General features: G+C 46.2%; 1 protein-coding gene across 1 annotated transcript in view; it reads right to left on the reverse strand.

The window, feature by feature from the left end:
• Positions 1 to 17,497, reverse strand: part of Hadh (hydroxyacyl-CoA dehydrogenase) — a 29,452-nt gene that overhangs the window by 5,117 nt on the left and 6,838 nt on the right. Inside the window, exons 2-5 of the mRNA XM_090356711.1 lie at positions 9,431 to 9,559; positions 7,860 to 8,017; positions 4,801 to 4,927; positions 1,553 to 1,642 (exon numbers count right to left, since the gene is read on the reverse strand). Of these exons, the coding sequence (XP_090212837.1) occupies positions 1,553 to 1,642; positions 4,801 to 4,927; positions 7,860 to 8,017; positions 9,431 to 9,559 (504 nt within the window). The remainder of the gene's footprint in view (positions 1 to 1,552; positions 1,643 to 4,800; positions 4,928 to 7,859; positions 8,018 to 9,430; positions 9,560 to 17,497) is intronic.

A 17,497-nucleotide genomic window follows, 5' to 3' on the forward strand; every position in this document is an offset into this window, starting at 1 on the left:
GCATGGCACAGTATAACACCTAGGCCCCTGGCCTTGGGAGGAGACTCCTCAATCCTGTGCTCTCTCACTGTTTCCCTCCAAGGAAAAAGCTCAGGATCAACTCTTCCCCCCAGGATAACCAGTGTAGAATTTGGACTTTTATTTTTTGATCCTCCCAGGGTTTTTTTGTTGGTGGTTGTGGGGCTTGGACTCTGGACCTGGCTCTTCAGTTAAGGTTACCGCCATACCCTGTGAACCACAGCACCACTTCTGGTTTTCTAGTGATTAACTGGAGATAAGAGTCTCATGGTCTTTAGTGCCTGGGCTGGCTTTGAACTACAATCCTCAGAGGGGTTGCAGTTACTTATGTAAGGTAATGAGTACATTTCTTTTAAACACTGTTACCCTCTCTCTCATTTTTCCTGCTTCCCACTCCCCTCCCCACCATGACTGTTGTTTTTATCTGTGACTTTGAATAATTTGGAAATTTACACAACTACAAGGTTGTGTAAAAGTCTCAGAAGGGTTAGTGAGAGCTAAAGCACATGGCATGGCCGAAGGCGGGTGATCTATTGATGAGGGAAGGTTATCATTGCAGCAGCTCAGCTCATTTTAAAGAGCATAACTGAGTTTCTTAAGAAAGGAGATAAACACTTTCCAGGCAACCAGGTTTCTTAAGGAAGAATAAAATAACACAAAGCAGAAACATAGTAGCATATTCCAACAAGAATCATTTCATTAATGCTACTTTGGGCAGGCCAGTCTCTTCCAGCAGCTATTGCCTAACCACCTGCAGTGTTTGTACCAAGACTAAGGCCTTGGTTTCTGTTAGGGATGTGTGTCCACAAGGCTGTATCTGATACACATGGCTTCGACTTCCAGGGGCCAATAGTTAAAGGTGATGGATCAGCAAAACCATTATTGAAAAACACTGTGCTGAGAAAGCCAGTGACCAGCTAGAAACCTGGAGTCTTCCATCAGGGCTCTGTCTGGATCTCAGATCTGATATGCCCTGAACATGGCTTAGCAGTCGGGTTTCCTGGCCCACATGCTGGAATAGAGCCACAGTCTGCTCTTACAGCTGTGGACAGTAGACAGTAAAAGTGCCCTGTATCTTGTATCGTTCTATCACAAATATCCTATCAGGCTTAAGTCAGGTTCCAGGGAAAATCACCTCTTTCCAGGCTTACCTATCTTTTGGATGTTTGTCGCTCCAGAGATTCTGTGCTGGAAGCCTGGTCTCTTGGCATGTGGGGGGGAGGGGTTGGAGGGGGGAGTCCTTAGATCACTGGAAACATTGCCCATGAAGGGAAAACTGGATTCCTAGAGTGAGCTCATGCAAGAGCCTAATCTGGGACTCTCTCTGGCTTCCTGTGTAGAAACAAGATCTTTCCTCCTTTTTGTATTCTGGACACTGTGCCTCCACTGGCCATGAAGTCTGTATGGGAACTGAAACCAAGCTGGCATCATGCTTATGAATCTCTAGACCTGGGAGCTAAACAAACCTCTTTCTTTGTAAAGAGGTATTTAGTTATAGTCACAGAAAAGGGACAAGCACATTACCATATTTTACCTTGCAAGAAACAGGATGTTTTCCCAAGGTTTTGCTGAAGTCCATCAGAGACTCAAATGTCTTCTGGCTGGTCATTGGGGTTTTAATAACCTGGAAGTGCAAAGCAGAGAATAGTGGAGAGTCAGTAAGCAACTGCAATAGAATAGGTCAAGGAAACACCAGACAGAGGACAAAAATGATTGCCGTCTTACCACCTAAGTAGAGATATCAAACCAGAAATAACATGTTTATCAGAATGTCATTAAAGGTGAATCAAAATCCTCAGATCTCAGCCTCCTGAGTAGCTAGGATTACAGGCATGAGCCACCGTGCCCAGCTGTTGGTATGTTTCTTGAATTTCAGGTGACACAAATCACTCTATCCACCCCCAGGAGCTGAGGCAAGAAGAAATGAGTGGAATGGGTGGAATAGAAAGCACAGCAAGTAAGGTGTAAGGTGCTCAGGAAATGCTGGCTCTTCTTCCCATTAGACTTGTGACGGTAAATTATTTCAGTGCAGTAGATGGCATGGGGCAGGAGAGCACTCTTCTGTGGGTGAGAAGGCCCAGGCAAGGGGGCCCCCTGTCCAAATCACAGGCCTAGGGGACTCCTGGGACATCCTTCCATTCACCCACCCCCTCTCACCAAGGGGCCCCAGGGCTCCGCCTCTGTGCTTCACAACCAAGTCCTCCCAGACAGGAAGGCATTAGTTCACAGCCATCACTCTCGGCCAGGTAAGGGCACATCTGTAGGCCTGCTGGCAGCTGAGGGAGACAGTAGGACTCCAACTGGTAGGAGTAAGATTTGAGTAAAGAGGAATCATGGTAAATGAACCCAAATCCCAGAATTTAAATGTCAGCATCAAAGCAAGCATGCATGGCTTCTCTATCAGACTCTTTATGTGACCCACGCTGCTATCTCAGCTCTCTTGCCTACACTGGCAGTGGGATCCCTTCCAGGTCCTTCAGGGAAGGTAGCCATGGCTGGACTATAAGGTGCTAACTAAAGAACAGAAGATGCCAGGTGCCAGTGGCTCATGCCTGTAATCCTAGCTACTCAGGAGCTGAGATCTGAGGATTGTGGTTCAAAACCAGCCTAGGCTGGAAAGTCTGTGTCTCACAATTAAGCACCAGAAAACTGGAAGTAAAGCTGTGGCTTAAAGTGGTAAAGCATTAGCCCTGAGCAAAAGAGCTCAAGGACAGACCCAGGCCCTGAGTTAAAACTCCATGATTGTCCTTTCCCCCACCAAAAAAAAGTAAAGGAGCACAACTGGGGTTCAGAGTGAATGCTGTGCCACAGGGCCACAAACAAGTCAGTGCACAGAGCACCAGGGATACTCAGGAGGTGGAAAGGGACAAGATGGACCAGATCTGCTCAGCAAGGCTTACAGACCCAGGACAGCCTCCAGGAAGCAGCTCCAAAGGAGACTGACCAATCAGGTCACTCTGAGCCGGGGCAAGGCTGCTAAGACTGAGTCCTAAACAAGCTGTGAAGTGGGATGGCGTCGAGAGCAAGATGGCTGCTTTGGTAAACAGGAGTGGGACTTCGGTTCATCCAGCCACTCAGCAAAGAGCAACAAGCTCTTAGGAGTCTCTGCATAGTTCCTCAGGCCAGGTCCCGAGTGGGTGATGAGCCCTGGGCTTGCTCTCTCATCTTTGTGCTATCTTAACCCATGTGAAAACTGATGGGAGTCCAAATGGAGTAGAGTCGCACATTTCCACACAGTATCTTCTAGAAGATGAGAGCATTTGGTAAGCTTTTGCTGTTAAGAACCAATACACGGCCAGGCACAGTGGCTCACTCCTGTAATCCCAGCTACTCCGGAGGCTAAGATTTGAGGATCAAGGTTCAAAGCCAGCCTGGGCACAAAAGGACCTGAGACTCTTATCTCCAATTCACCTCTAGAAAATGGGAAGTGGGGCTTGGCTCAAGAGTAGGTGGTAGCTTCAGCTGAAGAGCTCAGAGACAGTGCCCAGGCCAAGTTCAAGCTTCACAGCCCACACAAAAAAAATAAAAACCAACACACTACATTTCCAAGGATACAGGCAGACAGAATCTGGTAAATGTGGCTGAAACAATATTATTGGTATTTCAAGCAGCACTATAGAAAAATGTCTTTATCTACAAGGCATGCACACGACACACTCACTGAATGTGTTAATTACTTCCTAAGTGCTCAAAGGTGACTATTGTGTGCCACATCTCAGCTCTCTCCCAAATAGGAATGCTGTTTCTTGTTTCCACAGAGCTCAAGGCCTTTAAAAGCAGCCTTACAGGCGGGCAGCTGGAGGATACCTAGAAACAAGGATGGTAAAATCCCACTGCGGGAAGGTACAAGAACATGGGATTGTGACAACCAATTAAAAAATGTTTATGTGCTGTGGGGTGCCTGTGAGGGGGATAAAGGAAGACAGGGCTGAAAGAGAAGTGGACAAGCCTGACCCACACCACCAGAGGCATCAGCCAAGCCTGGAAGCCTGCCTGGCTCCATGCAACAGCTTCCCCCACACTTCACAGAGTGATGATTCCTCTGCCTCTGAAGAAATGCTGCTCTAACAGCAGCAGCTCCTCAGACCCTGTAATTAACCCCTATAAAGGGCAAGTCACCACATTTAGGGTACAAATTATCTACCCTCACAGAGTGATCCCTAAGCAAGCAAGCAAGTAAGCAGAAGCAGAAGCAGCCCATATAGGAAACTGGCCAGCCTTGTCTGGCCCATTCCTCCACCTCTCAGCTTCAAAGCTCAACAGCTCTCATGCCAACAAAAAGATATACCTCACCTGGGAATGCCAGAGCACTGCTCTAGAATCCAACCCAGAGGCGTTAGACTGGGTAGTGCAGAAGGTCTAACAAAACCTGTTTATACCACAAAGCAAGCCGACCTGGACAGGCTAATAATGACCATGCCTAGGGGCCTCTTTTCCCTCTTGTGGTCTCCTCAAGCCAATGGCCTCAGCTGACCATCACTTCCCATCAGCTCTTATCAGTATCAGCCAGCCTAGACATGGGATCAGAACCCAGGACTGTGGAGAAGTAAAGTTCAGGGGTCTTCCCTACATCAGGTGCTGCTTCTGTCTTTGGCCCTGAGGAAGATGGATTGCGGCAAGAGAAAAATCAACACAGAGATCTGAGAATCTATTTGACAAGGTGCGTATGGCAGAGCCAGTGTGGTCAGCAAGCAGCAGGATTGCAGAGGCTGGAGGGCAAGCAGACAGGAGTCCTCCCCCCACCCTGCACACACACACACACACACACACACACACACTCACCTCCACAAGCTTCATGAGGGGCACGGGGTTGAAGAAGTGGAGGCCGGCAAACCGATCTTGTCTGGTGGTGGCATTGGCTATACTCGTGATCTGCAAAGAAGAAGTGTTGCTGGCAAAGATGGTGTGTCTGTGGAGAGAGAGAGAGAGGGCGGAAAGCACATGAGTCATGTGATAAGTGAACCCTGCTGCGAAAGCGGTCCTCAAGATGACTGCTTCCTGCCACCGCTGCAGCCCCAACCTGTCCAGGACATCTCCGTGGGAGAGGCTAAAAGTCAAGTGAGTGCACTTTTCTTTACATTTGGAAAATGGAAAGCTAGGTGTCTGTTCCAGAAGCATAATCTTCACCCATCTTTCATTAATTTTCAGGGTCAAATTTTCTGTAGGTAATTTTCATATGTGGGGGAGGGAGATGGAGGCAGTTAACTGATCAAGCAGGTTAAAACCCCTCAACCACAAAGAAAACCTCTAAGTGATCAACTTATGAAGAGAAACGAGGCTTCCCTTTCAAATAAAGAATTGTCTGTCCACTATATTTAGATTAAAATGAAAACAGAATTTCTGAACTATAGGGGCAAAAGGAATGTTAGGTCATTGAGGCAGATTTGGGGAAAGGAGCATCTATGAGTAATATATGACACATACTCAAGGTATTCTCATAGTCTCCTGAAAAAGCACTATGATATTTTTGTGTGTATGAAACATTAGCTTATAATAAGGAAATTCATACTGAATTCAAACTGTATCAGAAATCTTAAGACCCCTGAGTGAAGGAAGATGCCAACGTCAAGACAGGTAAATCTTTTAAGCAGACAGGCAGGAGTTCTAGGCTTTCCTACAGTGCCACCTTGTGGCCAGAAACCACACCAATACCAATTACCAGTTATTGTACAGAGGGAGCAGTGGGCCCTGGCTGACCAGTCTCAGGGGCTCTGCTTACTCAAATGGCAATATTACAGTGAGCTTAAAATGAAGGCAGGTAGGAGAGAAGGACAAGAAGAAAACCGTAATTTTGGACAAGAAGAGAGAAGAGGTTTGCTATGGGGTGGTGGTGCACATCTATAATCCCAGACGCTCAGAAGGCTGAGTGAGGGTCTGGGAAGGGGGCTTAGTGGTAGAGTGCTTGCCTAGCATACATGACGCCCTGGGTTCAATTTCTCAGAAAAAGCTGAAAGTGGTACTGTGGCTCAATTGGCAGAGCTCTGGCCTTGAGCACAGAGAGGTTCAGGGACAAAGCCCAGGCCCTGAGTTCAAGCCCCCAGACTGGCAAAAAAAAAAAAAGACAGACAGACAGACAGACGGACAGACAGACAGACAGACAGACAGACAGACAGACAGAAAGAAAGAAAGAAAGAAAGAAAGAAGAAAGGGCTGAGTGAGGCAGGAACATGATATATTTGACGGCTACATAGTAAGAAAAGAAAAAAGAAAAAGGGGGAAGCAGTGTGGCAGTGTGGTGGGTAGCTGAAGGACAAAGGTCTGCACTGTCAGCCCAGGAGAGCCTTCTGTCACAGCAGGCACACCCGCCTTCCCCAACCAGATAGGCAGGTACAGAAAGGTCAGGCCAAGGCTCTTCCCCCCCTCTGAAAAAAAAAATGGAAGTGGCTTATTTTTCAGATTTCACTTTTCCAAGTTTTCTTGGTCACTGGGACTGAAAGTATCTCCCACTGCCGGAGGAAGAGCCTCCCGCCTCCGGAAAACAGGCCGCGAAGGGTCTGATGCTCGGAATGTGCTAGCACAGGACCATAGGCTGCACAACAGGGAACAGTACAACATGAGCACAGCCCGGAGCCTCCAGAACTCTACCCTGTCTCCCCTTGGGCTCTGCTGAGCTCAAGCCCCACAACCGTCCAACACGAAACACTGCAGAGAAGGTGGCTGAAAGTCTTCAATGGGCTGGGAAACGTGTGTTTCCAGAGCCTAGGGTTGTTTATGACACACAGTGACACTAGGTGAATTAAATTCATTCCTGACTCTACAATGTCCTGATGGCCCTGCTGTATAGCTACAGCGGAGAGGAGATGGAAATGGTCTACCTCAAGCCTGCTGCAGGACTCAGTGAAGAGGGAGGAGAGAAGGCTGGGCTGCTGAGTGCCCTGCTATCCCCTACTCACACAACCAGCAGAGGGCAGGGGGCAGCGGGCAGGGGGCCTTTCCCTGCCACTAAGAAGAAGCACTCTGCCATCAAGCCCTGCTTGACAGGCCTTGCTAGGCTTCCCTTCTCTGGCAGTGCTCCCTTATATCTCAGGGCTCCATATGCTCAACTGAGAGACAACCTAAGGACCAACAGTATTCTCTGTCTGACACATGACATTTCAGCCCATAGAGTGACAGGTAGATAACAGGAGATAAGGCTACAAAGCTCCGGCAGGCTGATGTGATGGTATCAGCCCTTGCTGGTGGCTCGTGGGAATTCCTTTCTCATATAATCTCACTCTGCTTTACAAGTCTAAGCAAGAAGGTGAGCGAAGCCAAGTAGGCTATAAACAGTTCGGTTCAAACCTGCAGTGTCACCACTGTCAAGGTCAGCAGTCAAGCTGGGAAGGGTCGGAGGTGAATGAGTCATATGAATGTGAGCTTGGTCCTGAGCCTGGCACTCCACGGCTCACCAAGGTGTACTTGCCTCTGCCACACTTGCCAGGAAGTCCTGTGAGGACTCATCGTCCCAAGACTTTCAACTAAGTCCTGACAAAGCTGAAAATAGTGGAGTCCTGGAGACAGGACTTTTTACCTACACCCATTCAGCCCGACATCCAAATGTATGGCAACACAACGGGCTCTGACATTCGCATTTCCAGGCTTGGAGGCCCCACTCCCTGCCCCTGATTGGGCCTCCACTGAGCCCTAGGCAACACCCCCTTGTCTGCTGCAGGGGCAGAGGAGGAACAAGCTAGAGCCCTGAGGACAAGGGAAACAGCACTGCCCTTCTGGAAATAACTGACAGGAGGAAAAGGGACGTGAGGCATATGTTTCCTTCCTGAGGAAAAGCAATCCACGAGGAGGAAAGCTCAAGGCCACTAAGTGAGGTCTCAGAGCCTGGCGGGTCACTCAGAAGCACATACTCAGCAGCGAACTTGTCCAGCCTCTGGAAGAGCTCTTGCTTCACTTTCAGATTCTCCACAATGGCCTCCACCACCAGGTCTGTGCTGTGGACCACAGATGCAGCGTCTGTGCTGATCGATATACTACTCAGGGTCTTCTCCACAAACTCATCGCTGGCCTAAAGTGGAGGACAGGACAACAGCGGTCAGTGGGCTTGCAGGGCAGCAGTGTACCTTGCTGCTAAGGCAGAAAGATGGAGGGCTAGACAGACCAAAGTGCTCAGACCAAGTGTGACCATATCCGGAAGAGTAAGCTGCCCACGTTTCAGCTCAGGGACCATGGCAGCTGTGTGCTCCAGGTAGGAGGGCAAGACTCTGCCCGAATACCCCAACTGGCCAATAACCACCAACTGCCATACTGTCAGTGGTGACCTTTCCAGTTCCCAGGCAGCTCTGCTTCACTAGCTAAATTGTTCAGGGCACTTGCCCTGCCCACTCTACCTGTTCTCTACAGTATCTGAGAAGCCTTCAACTGCTGGCCTAGGGAGAAAAGCATGGCTGAGCACTGTTAAGAAGTGGTACTCACTACCATTTGCCTCTAACAGGAGGCAGAAGGCCAAACTTGGTGGTCATTCATCAAATAACCATAACCTAATTATGTGCCAGCCACTGATGTTTCAAAAACATGGCCTAGTGGCAAAATGCTCTCCTAGCAAGAATCCCTGGGCTCAATTCCTTGGTACCACATACACAGAAAAAGCCAGAAGTTGTGCTGTGACTCAAGTGGCAGAGTTATTAGCCTTGAGCAAAATCTGTCCAAGGATAGTGCCCAGGCCTTGAGTTCAAGCCCTAGTACTGGCCAAAAAAGAGAGAGACAGACATAATCTCTGTTCCCCCAAAGCCTGTAGCTTGTCCTTTCTTATTCCTGTGGGCCCAGGGTCCACAAATATATTTGGGCTTAAGCACAGACTCAGGGCTAATGCCTTTATAAGCTGCCATTCCACTTCAAGATAGAATTTGTTCACAAGGCACAGTAATAGTCAAAATCAGCAAAAAAAAAGTACCCCCCAATTGATATGGTATAAATAAACAGCTACATCAGAATTATTCAGAGAAATATGAAAAAGAGTCCGCAAGCCAGGGTCCTTGTTCATTCCATGTTCCTTCTCATGCTCTCCCAGGCTAGGACCTGCCCTACGTTGCCTTTCCAGTTTATCCTAAGCAACTAGAGGTTTCTATAGCAACACAATCTTCATTATATTATTCTGTTTTTACCTTGCAAATACAAAAACTATCTTCCTCTTTCTTCTCTTCTTCTTTTGGCTAAAGCAATGTTCCTCAGTCCTGAATTCTCAGCATTCTTCTAGAATGAGATCACGGCTTGCAGAAACTTTCTCTTCAACCTCAAATCCAACCCTACTTCTGTTTCCTAATCAGCTCCCCCAAATAAAATCCTATGAAAGTCAGTTTTATTTTGACATAAATAGCACGCACATATATACACACACAGAGTGAGGTAAAACTAGAAACTGTTCACAAATAAGAAGTCAGAGATTGATCTTTAGGGCATCTCTAATAAGAAATTACCTTACCTTAGCGTTTTCTGGAAACTTCTTCTTTGCCACCTTCCTCAGGCTGTTCTCAATTCCCTTTTTGGATTTTTCCAGGATGTCCTCTGTTTGGTCTACCAACACTACTGTATGACCAGTTGCTGCTGCAACCTACAGCCAAAAATAAATAAATAAACTGACTTTAAAAGACAGAGAACATAGAAGAAAAAATAATTTATGTTCCACATAAATTCTATCACCATTTTATTCAAAGCAGCCTGTGAACTGGAACCAGGTGACTCATACCTATAGTCCTTGCTACCAAGAGGCAGACACCTGCGGATCGTAGTTCAAAGCCATCCCAAGTAAGAAAGTCTGTGAAGGCTCTTGTCTCCAATTAATCACAAAAAAGCCAGAAGTGGAGCCATGGTTCAAGCAGCAGAGTGCCAATCTTGAGTGAAAAAGCAAAGGGCCAGCTCCCAGATGCTGAGTGCAAGCCTCAGTACAAGCACAAAGGAAAAATAGAATAAAATAAAAAATAGCACATAAGCATAAAAACAAACTTCTTGCCCCAGAACTTTCTTCACCCTTTCTGTGTAATGCAACAAACGAGGTAAGGGGCATCCCAGTGTCCCACATAGACAGTCCAAAGCCAAGCAACAGTCCTCTGCGCAGAGAAGCTAGCACTGCCCTGCTAGTGAGGAGCAGAGCCCCTGCAGCTCACCTCTACAGCTCACCCCTGTGCCTGTCTTTTCTGCACTCTTCCATCAAAAGCAAGGGAGATTCTAAATTCTAACACTGACGGCAAAAAAAACAACCACAACAAACCCTCAACTTGTCCCCTTAGTGCATGCAGAAACAAGATTCCAGTGAAAGTCAAGATTGAAGGCATCAACCAAGTGAGCCAGGCAATTCCCTTGCCAGGCAATTCCAGAGATGTTTACTGAAGCTGCCCCAATCTTGGTTTAGCCACAGTCAATGACAAGGCGATTCCTTTTTCAACCACAGTTATTAAGAGCTTTGGCAAGAATGTGGCTAAAAATAGCCCACCAGGTCACTTTACAAAGTACAAGTGAATCAGTTCAAGCCAGAAGCAAAAGACGCCCGTGACCTATTGCAAACTTGATGGGAGAGGCTAGTAAACACTGCGAGGCTCCTAAGGATCCAGAAAACCTCTGAAGAGCCACTGGGTCAACAGCCTGACTGGAAAAGGGTAGGCTGACTTGATGTGTCCACAGAGAGGAGATGAAAGCAAGCCACTGTCACTGTGTGAGATTTTAAAGCCAAATGGCTAAAACTGAAAGCAGAAAATCACTAGGAAAAGAACACAGAAACAAAAAACCAAAATATAAATGCGAAAATGTTTACATTCCAGTGCAAGATTTCCAAGAACACCTTTGAAAATGAGACAAGTTGAAGGTGCCAGTTAGTTACCACTGCACCTGGTTGCTCCCATGTGATGGATGCATGTCTGTAACCGTGGGACTAAGGGTGCCACCAGGATCCCAAAGCTGACAGCTGTGTGGGAACCAGAGAACAGAAAAGCTGCCAGGCCCCAAGGGCTGATGGGAACCCAGCAATGAGGGCAAGAGGAATGAGTCATCTTGATAAAAGGACAGATAACTTGCAATCCAGTGGCAACAGACAGAGGCCCAAACAGCAAACACAAACGAGACCAGTAGTCCACTAAACTCAGAGTCATAGATCCCGACACTTTAAGAAAAGACAATGTGGCAGGCTCAAATCTGCTCCCCTGGGAAGGCCTGCCCTGCAAGGTTGGTCACAATTAATCACCTTCAGAATTTAAGATTACAAGACTTCTCACCATTCCTGGAATGGCACAATGTATACAAATTTCTGGGGCCTAACTATTCCATGCAAACAATGTAGCTTTCTGCTGAATGCCTGCTGTTAGAGTAAAAACCCTGGACACTGAGTCTCTGGCTCCCCAGTCACCATTTCACATGTGTTGTTGCAACCTGCTGTGGGGATCCCAGCATTCCTGCCCACCTGCACTCCACTGCCAGCCTCTCCTCTCCCCTTGCTGCCTTTACTGCGTGACCTTTGTGTAAATTCCACCAGAGAATGACCGACTGTAGGAGAGACACCAAACTGACACAGGAAGTAAGAGAAGCAATCTGAAATTCCAGGTGCAGCTGGTGAGGAACCTTAACTGACAGGAGCAATCAGATAGGAGGGATGGTTGCTTGACAGGGTCTGCCACCTGCAGGCAGGGGTGCCTTGAGGACTGCCTGCTCTTGGCTTGGCTCCTCTGCTGGCAATGCCTGTGACAGGGGACACAAGAGACCTGCCCTTGGCCCTTATTCACGTCGGTATTAGGTCTCTGTGCAGCCAGGTCTCCTATCTGCCCAGGAGCCCACCCACTATGTCCAAAGGAGTGAGTGCCAATCTTAAGGAAGAGGGCTGCCGCACAGATGGAGAGTGGCATGGAGGTGGTATTTCTAGAATACTGTTTCCTAAATAATAGTAATAATAATAATAATTATTATAATTATCATGTTGGTCCTGGGGCTTGAGTTTAGGGCCTAGGTGTTAGCCCTGAGCTTTTTTATTCAAGGTTCACACTCTACTATTTGAATCACAGCTGGAGATAAGAGTCTAATTTTCTTGCTTGTTCTAGCTTTGCACCACAATCTTCAGATCTCAGATCTCACTCTCCTGAGTAGCTAGGATTACAGGTGTGAGCCACTGGCATCAGGCTGTAAATTATTATAATAGCATTTGAAGGTAATCACTTAATATTTCTTGTTATGTTACAGAAAAGCCAACATGCTAGCCTCATAATTATGTTTTATAAACCTGAAGAATCAAATCTAGAGAAGATAAATCCCTTATAATGAAGACAAAACCCAGCTGCTCATTTAGAAAAATAGTAAGTTCAGCTAAAAAGAGCATGTCCAGAAAACATGGCCTCAATACCAGTCCTCTGATAAACATCCCCCCATCAAACAGAAGACACTGCCAACTCAACCTCTGCCTTGCCTCATCCCGGTATCTGTACGAATACAACAGACATGCCACATACATGGCAGACGCTGACCAGAACACTATTAAATCCAAGCTTTTCAGTCAGTGTTCCAAGAGAGAAGTGCTGTGACATACAATCATGGTCACATCAGAGTGTATAAAATGTTTTCCTATCTCAATTAGAAGAGGCAGTAGATGCAAGGAAGGTCAAATCTGGCAGAAAACAAAAAAACTCCAACATCTTTCCAGGATGTTAGAAGTGATCATAGCCTGCTTTGCAAACCTCCCTCCACCTTACAGGTTAGAAAAAGGCTTCATCTCTCAGAGGAACCTGAGCTCTCAGCCTCCCCCTACCTCTGTCAAATGCCCAGAGGAATTTCTACAGCTGTGAGGAGAACTCAACCTACTGCAGAGCAAGAAGGGCCACTGCTCCATAACTTGAAGTGACTATCTGCAAAGATCAACCCAACATTCAAATCCTGGCAATCACTTCCAATAGAGAGGCTCCGGAGATCCGAGATCAACAGCTTCCTGGGGGCGGCTTCATGTCTTCTTCACCTTTGCAAAGCCCAGGATGTGTCCGTGATGCTGCAATGCTGGTGTGTATTAGCTGCTTCGTGGATCATCCATAGGATTAAGTGTCCACTCCTCTTTGCTTGCTACCTTGCTTCATGTAGGCATGGCACTTTCTCCTCTGGCTGAGTCAGCCCAAGAGCTATCATAGAGTAGATTATTATCCAGCTCCTACCCTACCACCCGCCTGCCCTCCCCCCCCCCCCCGCCCACCCCTGGGCAGTCTAGGAGAACTGCAGGTGATCAGTTCAGACTGGCTGAGGCAGCAAGGCAGTCAGAGGCTTTCTGGAGGCTGGTGTGTGTCTTCCTGTGTTGTTCATGCACTCATGCTTCCTCCCAGGAGAACCACTGGAAGTCTCTACCTAATCTCAACTAATAGGAAATGCCCAAACGTTCAATTAAATTAAAGCCAACTGCAGAAAAACAAAACAAAACAAAAAACCAAGAGCATTCCTTGTCAACCTCCAATCTTCATTTTCCCAAGTCTATTTCTGACTAACGAAATTCTGTGGAAATAAACAACATCCTTTTTACAAAAGATGAAATGGGATTAGAGAGGGCATGTCACTTGCCCAAGAACACTCAGGCCACCTGGTCAGGATTCAAATTCAGAGATGTCACAGAATTCATCTACAATTTAGCTAGTTAAAGAAAGAGCGAAAAAAATGCTATCTTATTTGCTGAGATACCAGTTTTCAAAGATACAATAATAATAAAATACCACTTTACAGAAATTTCAGATTACTAATGTTTTTGTATCTTTTTTCCACCAAGACATTTGCTTAAAAAATTATTGTAAAGGTGATGGACAGAGGAGTAAGACATTTACCTACTAACTATCAGTCTTATCTTCTATAACAACCTGAGTCTTTAAGTCTTTATGTACAGTTTTCAATTACATGCTGGTTTAAAACTAAGAACAGAAGTACTATGGATTTGGGGCATTCAAGCAACTGTGGTGGCGTACACAGTCTGGACAGTGGGAAGTGACTTAACAGTTTGGGTGAGAAAAATGCAGAACTTACTAGAAAATAATTCCCATCAAAAGATCAAAAGTCATAGCTAAGGGCCAGGAACTGATAGCTCAAGCCTAACTACTCAGGAGGCTGAGAATCATGGTTCAAAGCCAGCCCAGGCATGAAAGTCCATGAGATGCTTATCTTCAATTAACCACCAGAAAACTGGAAGTGAAGCTCCAGCTCAAGGGGTGGAACACTAGCCTTGAGCAAAAGAGCTCAGGGACAGCACTCAGGCCCTGAGTTCAAGTCCTGCAATTGACCAAAAATAAAAAGGCATTGCTTCCTGGAAGTGAGTGCTTCTGAGACCATGCCAACACATGTGCCCTGTAAAATGGAAAAGAACTATTGTGGAGCAGGGTGTAGCATGACAATAATCCCTTCATTGACTATTGCCCGCTACAGACTCATTAAACAATCTGCCTTGTACCTGCTTCCAGTCTAACTCCTGAGATAAAATGGTAAGCCAAACAAATCTCGTGCTCTCAGAAAGGCTACATTTCTTATGAATTATCCCATCTGATCCTCATCACAGCTATTGAGAAGAGCTGCCTTATTCACATTGAAAGCTGGGCATGTGAGTAAGCCTTGAAGCTGGAACTACCTTCTCACATGCTGTTCTTGACTCCAAACAAAGGTCAAGAGGGCAGCAATCTGAATGACATTTGAGCTGGACAAGAGCGAGACTCTACTGCCAGTGTGCCAACTAGGAGCTGGAAAATTATCCTTAGCTTCTGCTTTTCTTAGCTGTGAAACTGGAATAGTCAAGAATACTGGGGAAATTAAATGAGTTAACCTAAGTCAGATACCAACACTAGTGCCTGCTATATTATAATAGTGAAATGTGTGTATTTTAGAGTGCTCTCTTACTCCTTTTGCAAGAGCCTAAGGTCTGACTGACACTAGACACAGATACAGCCCCCCTAAACATGGCTATGAAATGTGTGCAACTACTTATACCCAGATTTCTTCTTGGAGAGTAATTTTTTACTACTTTAAAATACTTATTGTAAGAAGGTTTAAAGTATTAAAGTTTCAGTCCATAAACAAAAAACAGTACCATCAGCAGTTAAAGGTAACCAAACATAAAGATATGGTAACAAATCCTAATCATATCAAATGGTTGTGTATAGTGCCCTACTGTAAACATTTCATTGTGTTCTAACATTATTGTGGTGCAAGTATCTGCATCACCTCTGCATGACTAGTGTGTTTTCACCAGCACACCAAGTATTGACATGATCTGCCAGGTTCTCGATCTGCCAGGTGGCTTACACACACACACACACACACACACACACACGCACACACACACGCATGCATGCATGCACTCATTACATTAATCAACTGTTTATTATCAGTAAGTCTTTTGGCTAACTGAAGGCTATTAGTTAAATTATAGGTGTCAAATCTATATACAAGGGGTACACTAAGGGACTGAGACTGCAGTTCAGTGGTGTAACACTTGCCTAGCAGGCTCTGGGTCTGAGGCCTAACACTAAAGTTATTCACAATTTCAACTGTGCAGAGAGATCAAAGCTCCTGAGCCCCACCCCCCCTGCTCAAGGCTTAACTATATTTTATTCTGCTTGAATTTACAGCTTCTGATCACAGATTGACTCCCTTCTCTTTTCAAGTTTCCCCTCCTGTATTCTTCCATTTTTTTAGACAGGCTAGGCTCTTACTTCCTTAACCATCAAAGAAAGTCTTTTATTACTGGGTGGCACAGTGATATCTGAAGGAACAAGTTTGAGAACTAGACTTCATTACTGTATTATAATCCCCTCCACAGCCACGTGTTGACAAGGTTTCTGTACTGGGAGGTAGGGAATTGGGCTGCAAAAGGGATCAGGTGTCATTATAAAAGAAGGGAGTTTGTCTAGCTTATTCTGTCATTCTTCTGTCCTCTCCTCTGGAGGACACAGCAAGAAGGCTCCCACTAGACATCAAGTCTCAGCATCGTGATCTTGGCCTTCTCACCTCTGGAAGTATGAGAGAATAACTGTCTATTCTTCAACAAATACTTAGTCTTAGGCATTTTGTTACAGCTGCACAGAACCAACTAAGACATGAGCTTGCCACTTCCTGTGTAATTTGGAGCAAGTTCTGATGCCTCTCTAGGTTCTGTGGTAAGGCAGCTGTTCCACAGGACCGATGTGAGGATACAGTTAATGATTGTGGATGTAGCTCAGTGGTAAAGCATGTTCTCAGCACTCACATGTTTCCGCATTCAATCCCCAGCACTAAAGGAATATTTTCTTTCTTTTTTTGGCCAGTGCTGGGGCTTGAACTCAGGGCCTGAGTACTGTCCTTGATCTTTTTATTGCTCAAGGATAGCACTCTACCACTTGAGCCACAACACCACTTCCAGCCTTTTCTCTGCATATGAACTAAGGAATCAAACCCAGGGCTTTGGGTATGCTAGGCGAACACTTGACCACTAGCCCACCCCCCTGGCTCAGGAAATTTTTAAAAAGGAGATTACTGATGTATTTAAAGTGCTTAGAGCACTACAGGGCGAGTACACACAGTCTGACTACTCCAAGTCTCTTCACTACTACAGCGGGAGCTTCCATTTTCTCCTGGGCTATCCAGTTCCTCAGCCCTAATAATGTGGCTTCTGTCTTTGCGCTGTTACAGAAAAAACACCACAGACTGGATACTTTACAAACAGTACAATTTTATTTCTCACAAAGCTGGGGCTAGAAATCCAAGATCAAGATGCCTGCAGGTGTCTTGGAGAAGCCACCTTCCGCTTCCAAGATAGGGTTTTGTGGATGCATTCCCCTGGATGGGGCACAACTGTGTCCTGCCAGCGAGGAAGAGACAAGCCCTTGTGTAAAGACACAAATCCATTTATGAAGGCAGAGTCCACATTGCCTAATCAAAGGCCCTATTTCTTAATACTGCTGCCTTAGGGAGTAAGCTTTAACAGATCATAATAGCTGCCTGTACCAAACGTTCTATGTGACAATTGCTGATGGCTTCTCAACGGCTGCTATTGTTTGGTCATGATTTGCCCCATCAAAACTCTTGCTGGGCCTTGGTCCCCTAAGCAGTAGTGTTGGTATTAGAAGGTGGGGACTGGTGTTTGAGCTATGAGTGCAGAGCCATCATGAATGGAGGAATGCCTTCCTTGGAGAAATGAGTTAATTCCCCACAATGGGCTGGTCTTCACAAGAATAGATTGTTAGAAAGGGAGTTTGGCAGACAGATATCAGTGGCTCAGGCCTGTAACCCTAGCTACTCAGGAGATGGATCTACGGATCAAGGCTCCAAGCCAGCCCTGGCAGGCAAATCCCCAAGAGATGCTGCCAAGTAACCAGCAAAAAAAAAATGCTGAGACTGGAGGTGTGGCTGAATCGGTAGATTGTCAACCCGGAGTTCAAGTCCCAGCACTGAAAACCCTCTTATCAACGCCTCCCACACCCCCCCCCTACACACACACTAAGAAAAACAAAATGAGCTTGGCTTCTTTCTTTTTTTTTTTGACAGTCTTGGGCTTGAGCTCAGGGCCTGAGCACTGTCCTTG

The sequence above is a fragment of the Megascapheus bottae genome, chromosome 23 (genome assembly GCF_031878675.1).
Source record: "Megascapheus bottae isolate mThoBot1 chromosome 23, mThoBot2.hap1, whole genome shotgun sequence".
Classification (NCBI taxonomy): domain Eukaryota; kingdom Metazoa; phylum Chordata; class Mammalia; order Rodentia; family Geomyidae; genus Megascapheus; species Megascapheus bottae.